The sequence below is a fragment of the Panicum virgatum genome, chromosome 2N, assembly GCF_016808335.1.
Source record: "Panicum virgatum strain AP13 chromosome 2N, P.virgatum_v5, whole genome shotgun sequence".
NCBI classification, from domain to species: Eukaryota; Viridiplantae; Streptophyta; class Magnoliopsida; order Poales; family Poaceae; genus Panicum; species Panicum virgatum.
The window spans coordinates 10293164-10304019 of record NC_053146.1 but is presented as its reverse complement, the minus strand read 5'-3'; the positions used below and the strand labels follow the sequence as shown (position 1 = coordinate 10304019).

Genomic DNA, 10856 nt, shown 5'->3' with positions numbered 1-10856 from the left:
TACCTTATTCCATACCTAGGATGCTATATGCACACGTAAAAAATCTTTTCAGGCTACACCAAAGTAGATGACGTGATCTGGTTAAGTCGTCAATGGTCGTATGAATATGTTTTCTTTTCAAGGAAATGGTATCAATATATAATCACAAGTTATACCAAGTATAGCTAGTGCAGCACTATTGCTATCTATATTCTCTTTAAATTGATAAGCGACATAATTTCACAACTTTACCCAAACGTATTTATATCATCTTCCTCCTGTAAGACTCGAGAATGTGCCAATACTCGTAGTTAGCTCAGGATACAACATATTACGTGGTTCCAATCCTTTGTTTTGTACCAAGGCTTGCATAGTAAAGCTGAAATGTGTTTCTGTCAGCTCTGGGAGTGGCATACCAGCATCAAGGTATTGCACAACCTGCTGCATGCTTGGTCTTGCACTTGTAAATGGATGTGAGCATAGAAGTCCTAGCTTTAATACTAAACATGCCTCGTCAGCATTGAAATCACCTTGGAACCTTGTGTCCACAGTCTCACTAAGCAAACCATTATGCCAATGGACAATGGTCTAAAACCCAATCAACCAATGTGTTGTGGATTTTGCTTAACCGGTCTCTGTGCACAAATGACCTCGAGAAGAAATATGCCAAAGGCGAACACATCTGTTGAGGTGGATGCTTTACCTGTGCGTACAAGCTCTGGGGACAAATAACCCATGGTTCCAACCATATGTGTGGTCTGTGGATCTGTGCCATGATCATACAACCTTGAAAGACCAAAGTCACCTAATCGTCCATTCATTTCACTATCCAGGAGTACATTACTTGGTTTAATGTCTCGATGGATAACCACTTTCTCCCACTTCTCATGGAGGTATAACAAACCAAATGCAACACCATTGATGATGTGGAATCTTTGGGACCAATTCAATAATGGTTTGCCATCTTCGCAATACAGATACTTATTAAGGCTACCATTTGACATATAGTCATACACCAAAAGTAGTTCTCCTTGTCTCCGGCAATAGCCAAGTAACGGCACAAGATTGCGGTGTCGAAGTCGGCCAATACTAACAACTTCAGCAACAAACTCTTTCATCCCTTGTCTTGACTCATGGGACACCCTCTTCACTGCTACTTCAAGTTTAGATTTTGGAAGAATCCCTTTGTACACCTTCCCGAACCCGCCCACACCAAGTAGATTTTTATTCTTGAACCCTTCCGTCGCATGGAGTAAGTCCTTGAAGGAGAATCGGTGTGGCCCAAAATCTATCTCCCAATCTTCCTTCAACTCAGAATACCTTAATTTTCTATAAATAAGTAGGGAGATGACTAGTCCAACAACAAGGACAAATGCTGCAGTAACTATAGGCAAGGTGATCTCCATGACCTTGGAATGTGGTTTTGGGCCAATACGTGGTAGCTTGGGAAGTTTGGAGATATCAATGGCTGAAGCAGGTCCGTTCATGGCAAAGCTCCAGCCAAGGACACAATGTTTTTGTGCTGATTGCACCAGTAGTGGCTGAGAAACCAATATATGATGGATCCTTGAGAATCCCTGAGAGATTATAGGGAGCAGAAAGCAAAGGCCTCTCAGGTTTGGGTGTTCCCACGGGAGCCAAGGTCACATTGATCTGTGAGGCATCTCCATTGTAATTTACCCATACCTGCATCGCCTTGCCACTAAATAGTGTCAAGTTCTTTAAAGATTTACTATGGTCATTGTAGTATCCAGTGTGATGAGCTTCCAAAGAGTGTAGACTATTGATATTGATGCCTACATGATTGTTGTCGATGTCTTCGAACTCATTATTTTGCATAGTATCAAGCTCTACTGCAAACAAGTGGTTGCTTGTGTTGCCATCATTCTCGCTGTTGAGCAAGCCTATGTACTGTGCCCATGTGTTGGAAAGGTTCTTGGTTGGGGAAACAAAGAAGGCCATGCCATCGGCACTTATATCATCATGGACAGAAAGAATTGCAAAGACAAAGGAGACCGAGAAGGATTGTACAGTACCATTCAACCACTTGCGGAAATTCAATGGACTTGGGTAAAATGTGTGGACTAGATTGACTGTGTCATTCGTGAGCTCAAGGAGGCCACCTGGTGTTACCTTGGCATTGCCATCCATGGTTAGGTTAACACCAGAAAAGCCATGGTAAACAAACTGGTCCTCACTACCTGCAAGCGCAGAAATTGTGAAGACAAGGAAAACGATGGAGCTTAGCAATGGCATATGCTTCATCTGAAGCATATTCTAATGCTTCCACTAGGCTAACATTCAAGAGTTAGTAGGCAGTGGATGTTGAGGACTCTCTCTCTCTGCGCGCGCGTGTGTGAGAGAGAGTGTGTGTCCCCGTGTGCCCTCTCTCAAAACAGCAGTGAAGAACCGCTCTTAATAAATAATAATCCTCTGCCAGCGACCCTCTGGATTTTTTTTTTGTTGTGGATGCTTAACTAGGACCACATTGGAAAATTTGACATGCTTATAAACACTTTATTGCATGCTACCACTACTACAGAACAGGTTTTTCTTCCAACGCTTTAGTCCCGGCTGCCGTTGGGCCCGGGACCAATGAGCGCTTTAGTCCTGGGTCCAACGGCTAGCCGGGTAGGTGGGGGGGTCACTACTAAAAAAAGATTTACCATGGCCTTTTTAAAACACCTCCAAGGCGGGTAGGAACTTCAATCGCCTCGGTTAATGATATCGATTAACTAAGGCGGTCATTTTTTTTTAACCGAGACGGTTATTTTAACTGTCTCTCAAAATGGATTTACCGAGGTGAGCACACTTAATGACCGTCTCGGTTAATCGATTAACTGAGATGGGCACCCTATAAGACCAGCCTTAGAAAATATCCAGACCCAAAGAGGCCCTCAAGACCCATTACTAGGGTTCCATACATATACCTGAGTTAGAATTTGGGACTCTCATCTCCTCTCCCTCCCTCACTACTAGGGGCGGAACAGCCTGCGGCGGTGGCTACAGCGGCCAAGAAGCAGCATGATGGGCTTGGGGGCCCGTCGATACGCTCAGCGTGCTCGTCAATGGGCTTTTTCTTTTTTTATTTTTTATTTGATTAACTGAGGCGGGCAACAAAGAGATCTGCCTCGGAAAATAGGTCATCTACCGTGACCTTTGATCCGAGATGGTTGCAAAAAATGCCTCAGTTAATCAATTTTGCCCGCCTCAGTAAATATTGTTGTAGTAGTGGCTGCATGGGCCTTTTGTCCTAGTTGGGAAATCAGGACAATATGGGTTTTCCAACCAGGGAAAATTAAGGGTTCTGTAGTAGTGTACATGTTACATTGGAAATTTTCCATATGACCATCACTATATGGAGAATTCATGACATAATTTTACAGTTATTGCATGTTATGTGCTCAATTTCTTGACATTTTAACTCTATTTTTCATGCCAACAACTATAAAGTCAATCAGTACAGCTATATATTTTATATAGTAGCGACCCTAAGGATGATGTATTGGTTTCCCTGACACAACTAGTAATAAGCAATCACATATATGGTACCTAAACTTACTTGAACTTTATATAGGAGAGTAATCCATTTTTATCGTTGAATCCCTTTTTCAATGATCCATGTAAACAATTGATTTCTATAAGAAAATCATGTATTAATATTGTGATATCCGAGCGCATGCACAAATGATCTATGATAACCGCCTTCTACACGTTAGTATGATCTGAAGCCAATATATGTGATAATTACACAAAATGGATTGTAACAAAGAATGAAGTCAGCACTTTCGTAGTTACTCAATAAATAATTTATTAATTGGATGTACTGCTTTTGAGTTGCACAAATACATGATTTTTGTGGATTTTTCATTGTGTGTAGGAAGTAAAAAGAAATGACATCAGCTAATGTTAAGGGGTGATAGAATCACAGGAAAAATTCCAAAACTTCACCCTTTTCAAAGGATTAATTAAATTTTCCTTATCAAATTGATGGTTGTTGGCATATGCCTTCGGGCATCAAATACCAAACTTTGAAACTAGTTCTGAAAATGTCAAGGTTTGTGAACAGATAGCTAGGTGGATTGATGAAGAGAAAACGAATTGAAGTTCCTGTCATTGCCATGCGCTGGCATATATTTCTTCAATATTGACATTACCTATGAGGTAACCTAGATGATAAGGACCTTGCAGGTCCAATCAGATAGAAAATAAATTGCAGTTGTAACTAAAGATTGGAGTAAAATTATCTACACAATTATTGGATCTATCTTTTTTTTACAGCGAATGGTATGTGGCATCTGCTCATGAGACACCCTTCCAAAATTTTTACTGTGGCACATAAGTTCCTCAAAAATCAACTTATTGATTAAGTTGTGCAACTTTGTACTCTTAGAATATAATATAGTACCATGTTAGTTTCCTTTTCTAAAAAAATTATGAGTCTGCACGTACGTCTCTCTTCATTTCTAATTCGATAATTACATCTCTATCTTATCAATTTTTTATGTCCGGAAAGCAGCTAGCACACTATGTGGCAATGCATAATAGTGGTCTTGTGTCATTGATATCCTGTCCTATTTTCCTCCTAGTCTAGTTGATAGCATAGTGTACCTCCATTGAATGCTATGTCCATTTCTCCATAGATTGCCTTGAACGTTAGGCAACTGTCAATCTCAGTGTTGTTTATTGTGCGTTGTGCATACGGCTGTATTTATACCTGTCAATGTTAACTTATTAGTTGGACAGCAATATTTCACTTTCGTAATAAGTATTGAAAGCACCTACAAGCATTGACGCAAGCAGTAATTAACAGACCTCGGGCATGCTAATGACCTAGTGGCTAAGAAATCACTACTAGAGAATTGGTCATTGCCAACGGACTATCACCGCTGGTTTAACATGAACCGGCGGTGATGAGGTATCACCGCCGGGTCCGGAGTAGGTGGTCGTAGTGGCCGTTGGAACCGGCGGTGATGCTGCCTATCACCGCCGGTTCGTGGTACGAACCGTTGGTGATGGCCTGCGAGCATATCACCGCCGGTTTGTAACACGGACCGGCGGTGATATTAAGCATCACCAACGGTTCGTGTTTCGAACCGGCGGTGATAATCCTGTACAGTACAAAACCCCCAACCCCTCCTTCCTCCCACCACCTTTCTTCTCCAACCCGACGGCCACACTTCTCTCCTCCACTGTTGCTGCCGGATTTTGCCGAAATTCTCATTAAACCTCACCATTCTTGATGTATTGGCTCCACCAACTTATTCTAAGGTTAGTAGTCATCAATTCATTGGCTTTGTACCCATTTTCTTTGGATTATTCATGCATTTCGTGATGAATTGATCAAGGAGGGCTTTTTTCTCCATTTTTGGATCATTTCTCATCATTGGGGCTTCTTTTTTTGTTGTTTGAGTGAACCAACTTGTGCTAGGTTTGTAGCTAGCAATCCATTTGATTCATAGCCTTTATCTTAGGATTAGTAATTCATTTTGTGATGAATTGATCGAGGAGAGTCTCTTTTTCTTCACTTTAGGATAATTTCTCATGAACACTCATCATGAAGTCATCATGGAGGCTCATTAAAATTTGAGGACTGGACTTCACATATTTGATTCAAGGTAAGAACTAGCTCTTTATGGTTAGATTGTTCTCATAATTGCGATGATTGGGATGTAAGGGGTCTTTCTTAATTAGTTTATAGGATATTTATTAATTGTGATGATCGAGATGTAAATGCTTCTTCTTAATTAATTTAGATGGCATTTCTTAGTTTTGATGATAAGGAGCCCCTGTTTTCCCTTTTTTTCCCTAGCCCGCGCCCCAAATCTCAGTCGCCACTCTAGATGCGGCGCGCCCAATCCCCAATCCCCGGCGCCGTCCACCGCCCCGGCGCCGTCCCCGAGCACTAGCGCCCCGTCCCTGAGCCCCGGCGCCCCGTCCACTGCCCCGGGCTCCAGACGCGGCGCCGACCCCGAGCACCGGCGCCCTGTCCCCGAGCACCGGCGCCGCCGTCCCCGAGGCCTGTCACCCGCCCCTGCGCCGTCCCCCGCCCCGGGCTCCAGACGCGGTGCCATCCCCGAGCACCGGCGCCCCGTCCCCGAGCCCTGGCGCCGCCATCCCCGAGGCCCGTCCCCCGCCCCTGCGCCGTCCCCCGCCCCGGGCTCCAGACGCAGCGCCGTCCCCGAGTATCGGCGCCCCGTCCCTGAGCCCCGGCTCTGCTGTCCCCGAGGCCATCCACGCCGCGGCCGCGCTCGCCCCCGTCCCTCGGCCCTGCCCCTGCAGGGGCCGACAGCTCCGCCGCGGCCGCTCTCGACGGCGTCGCCACGCGGCCGCACTCCCGGCGCGGATCCCCCACAACGGCGTACTCGCACAGGTCTCTGGTATGCGTACTTGCCCTCCTCCCCTACTCCCACCTTTGTTGATTGGGCCAGCGTTTCTTGTCTAGAAGTAATTTTAGCTAATTTGTGTGGTTTAAAACTCTTGAGTTACATGAAATTTTCGTCTGCAATCGTGCTTGTGGATAGTTTTACGTGGCCTTCATTTTTGAGCAGTGGTTAAGGCTTCGTGGCTCTGAATCGTGCTCGGAGGTTCGATCCTCCCGTGAGTCCGCAATGTCGTAATTCCCTAGTCATTAAACCCTAGCCATCACCAACCAGTCCCGTTTGGTAATCAGAATTTTGTTATTGCAAACAACTGCAACCGTCAACTCAGGATTGCTGTTGATAGGTTCACCTCCTGTTTTTGTGATGCTCGGTCCTCCAGTGAGTCTGCAATGTTGCAATTCCCTGGTGGTTAAGCCCTAGCCACCATCAACTAGTCCCGATTTGTAATCAGAATTTTGTTATTCCAAATAACTACAATTGCAACTCAGGGTTGCTGTTAATAGGTGTTTTCCTTCATTTATCATGCACATTCGAAAGTTATTTCAATCTGACACAGCCAAACTTGCGGTGCTCTACTACTTTGTTTCTTATGTGAACTTAACTCGTGAAGGCTTGCTAAAGTTTCTGTGTCCTTGCTTAGCATATCAGGATTCTAAGCATATACCAGGACAGTTCATGTTCCTCTTTGTTGTGAGCATTAAATTCATGTTTTAACAATTAATTTTAGCAAACCTGCAAAACAGTTTTCCATCAAACAGCATTCTGCAACTTGTTCTGCATCGACACCCCTGGTCATCTGAACTTGTGTGATTCAGTACCTGCCTTTTCTTTCTTAATGACTGATTCAACCCCTGAATGTCAATTACCTGTCTTGCTGCACAGAGAGAAGCCCGCCATTAATCTATGTTCGCCATGTTACGAGAATATAATTTGAGCAAACCATGCTTCTTTACTCATATGCAGGTATAATGGGGGCGATTTTCATGATTCAAGTCTTGTCGTGGGAAACAAGCTGAAGCTGAGAATAATGCGGAGAATGATGATGGAGGGGCCCGTAGTAATAGTGAGGGTGGAGGGGATGGAAGCCCTTCTGAGTACTTAAACCTCAACCAAAATGATGAGGTAATTCTGTGTCGCATATATGTGTGCTCTTCTAATTGGTCAATTGTAGGAAATAACTGTTCAACATATGTGCAGGTGCCAGCTCAGACTGAGGAAGAGACCATGATATCAGCTGCCGGTAGGGCCAAACGAGGTCGCAACAAGATGCCTAAGGGTCGGTCTCTTATTACCGAGCTCGATGAATTAGGTGAGCCCGTCGCTCCTGTCAAGGTGATGGGGCCATACAAGTCAGCTATTGGGGTGGTGGTGAAGGAAAATGTGCCCATCACGTACAGGTATTGGAATACGAAGGATAAGACTTGGGTGGTACCAGACTCAATCAAGGAAATATGTTGGGGCAAGTTGAAAGAAAAGTTCATCTTCCCCGAGGATTCAGAGCCATTAGCACGGCGTCGAGCACTGTTTCTCATGGGCAACTCTTTCAGATACTTCAAATTTACCTTGAACAAGCATGTGAAGAATGCAACTAAGCCAGATTGGAAGGATTTTCCGAACCAACGACCTTTTTGGGAACAGTTTGTCTTGTACAAGAGGTCAGAGGAGGCACAAGCTAGCAGCGCCACAAATTCACAGAATTGTAGGAAAAATGATAAGCCCCATAAGACCGGCTCTCGTGGGTATATTAGAAAAATACCCGAGTGGGAGGAGCAGGCAGAGAGGCTGGTCCATAGTGGTGTTACGCTGCAGACAGATGGGTGGGATCCTCGGGCCGTGAGGTATCTTCTAGCGAGGGGTGCGTACTACAATCCTAATGGTTCCCTTGGTTTTCGTGATCGTGATGCTGAGGATCTTGGACGCAAGATTCAGGAAGCACACGAGGCTGCTTCCACAGGCGCTTTTGTGCCAGACAGGGAGAACGATGAGCTGACTCGAGCACTTGGATCCAAAGAGCACCCAGGGCGCACACGTGGGACCGGCAATGTTCCATGGAGGTTTGCCTTCCCCGAACATTTGGGCACATACAGGAGCCGTGGGAGGAGGAATGCTCAACAACAGGCCGAGTGGCAAAGTCTTTTACAAGCTGTCCGTGAAGAAGTAAATGCAACGAATGAGAAGTTTCGGGCTGAGCTTGTGGAATCACTTTCCCGTGGTGCTCCCTTGGCACCAGGAGAAGCAATGAGAGATGCTGCGCCAGATCTTTCAAGTCCACCAGGGTTGGTTCGGAGTAGCTGTGGAAGCACTGCGTTGCCTGAGGAGGATGTTGGAGTCACCTTCCCTGTGGATAAGATCACACAACCAACAATCTGCAAGCTATACATCCATCAGAAGTTCTTTGATATGAAGGTGGCTGTAGGTCAGGCTTGGCCAACCGGCGAAGGGGTTATGCTACATAATCGCCCTTTACCTGAAGGTTATGTAAAGGTTACCGTTGATTCTCTTGTTAAGAGGAAATACAAAAATGTGGAGCTGGATATCTCCGGTGATGACAGTAGGTTGCTAGGGGATAACATCGGAGGATTTGTGGCGTGGCGGAAATGCTACATAATATTTGAATCAGAATCTGAGTCATCCGATGATGGTCCTCGAGAGTCACCGGAGAGGGACTTACCTCCTTCACCAAAGTCCAACAGAGAATCAAGCCCGCCGTCACCTCAAAGAGAGCTAACTCCTCCTAGTCCTCCGAAAAAAAGGCGAACATCATCGAGAACACAGAAAATATCATCTCAGAAGCAATATTCAGAACCGGCAGAAAAGCCAGAGGGACCATGTGAAGGGACGGGCAAGAAACAGGTGAGTGGAAGCATAACAACGCTACTCAAAGAAAAAGGAAAGAAAGTAGAGGACTTCATAGTCCCCAAAGGTGCAATGGACCATTTCTTAAACTTAATGAAACTGCCGCAAACTGGAAATAATCAACCTCCGCTTTCAGACTATGAGCGAACTATGAATATAGAGAGGTGGCATGAAGGAACCCGAGCTGCACACAAGTTAAATGTAGCTGAACGGGGCCGCATTTTGTGAACAAAACAACATGACAGAGTTAGAACTTCTTCAAATTGAGTATGAAGAAGATTGGTGGAAACAACCATTGCCACTACCACCGATTACCTGGCAATTTGAATTGGGGAAAGATCTGGTGGCCCCAGAACAAATCCCGAAGCTACCCACAAGAATGCGACAGTTGCATTCTTGGTACAAGATGCAAAAAGGTAAGCTGTTTGGGGCAAGTTATCTTGATGAAGATCTTCATAAGGGGGAAGGCAGAGTGTGGGTTGATTTCGAGCACTTGTATCATTTCTACCAACAGGTTGCTCTCGACGTCTCAATTATGACCTTGTGGACTGTGTAAGTATTCTCACTACTGATCATTTGTCGTCATTTATCACTCATTAGCATGTTTAACTTTTCATTATTTTTTTCTAGAATGGAGTCACACAAATGTAGACGATGTGGGATTAACAATATAGGCTTCTTGGACCCTAGCACCGTACATGAGAACACAGTCAATTTACCAAGTACCGTTGACTACTTGTACAAAGCTTTCCTCTCCATGCAGGATAAAAGATCCATACTTCTTTCATACAATTGCTTGTAAGTTTGTTTTTTAATTCCATATCAAAGTTATTCTCACCACGGTTATTATTAATTTGCTTTGTTGTGTCTTATATACAGTTATCATCATGTCCTACTCGATATCAGCCTTAGCGATAGTCGAATCGAGGTTTCTGACTCACGAAAGAGGCCATTATCACTAATCCAGCCCGTCATTGATGTCCTCAACAAGTAAGTAAAGCAAGTGAATTTATACGATATTTCAATGTTGTGTATCTTATTCATGCAATTTCTCTTTCATAATTTCGCTCATATATAGGGCCTTCCCTAAGTACCGTAAGAAAAGAAAAATCCATAGACCTTTTTGGGGAGACTTCACTGTAGAAGAGGCTAAATACATCCTCAAGCAGCCTCCGGGCAACGATCACTGTGGGTTCTATGTTATGCATTACATGCACTGCTACACCGGCGATTGCAGAAGCGCCGAAATGGTTTGTATGAAATGGCTAATTGATATATGTTCTTGTGTCTTGAATTATCTAACTTGTCTAATATCTTGTTGTTGTGTCATTTTTTTCAGAACACTGAGTTGGATTCAGGTGAATTGCTCATAGGCGAGCTAGTAGCACTTCAAGAAGAACTAGCCGGATGGCTTGTGGACTACGTGGTGAAGCCAGGATCTGAGTACAGCATAATCTAGGTGTAATGTCTAGATCGTATCGTTCTTGTCAAGCATTGTAATATATTTGGTGTATGGACTAGATATTCTTAAACTTGATGCATGGACTCTATATTTTTTATTATGATGTTTGAACTCTCTCATTTGATTTCAATGTATAATATCTTATGGTTCAATTCTGCTGCAATAATTATATATTA

At 44.1% G+C, this 10856-nt stretch overlaps 1 protein-coding gene and 1 pseudogene across 5 annotated transcripts; one reads left to right on the top strand and one right to left on the bottom strand.

The window, feature by feature from the left end:
- Positions 1–214: 214 nt before the first annotated feature.
- On the bottom strand, positions 215–2314 carry LOC120658004 (annotated as a pseudogene).
- A 2816-nt stretch (positions 2315–5130) lies between these two features.
- Positions 5131–10840, top strand: LOC120658005. 5 transcript variants are annotated; one of them, XM_039936205.1, is made up of 8 exons: positions 5131–5250; positions 5513–5597; positions 7326–7484; positions 7560–9770; positions 9849–10016; positions 10098–10208; positions 10297–10468; positions 10558–10840. In XM_039936205.1, the coding sequence occupies exons 4-8, from the start codon at positions 9457–9459 to the stop codon at positions 10675–10677; spliced, it is 885 nt and encodes a 294-aa protein (XP_039792139.1). In that variant the 5' UTR covers positions 5131–5250; positions 5513–5597; positions 7326–7484; positions 7560–9456; the 3' UTR covers positions 10678–10840. The 5 variants fall into 5 exon arrangements, 2 of the variants coding, with proteins under 2 accessions (XP_039792139.1, XP_039792140.1); XR_005668473.1 differs by having other exon boundaries at positions 5142–5250; XM_039936206.1 differs by having other exon boundaries at positions 7326–9770.
- The last annotated feature ends 16 nt before the right edge of the window (positions 10841–10856 follow it).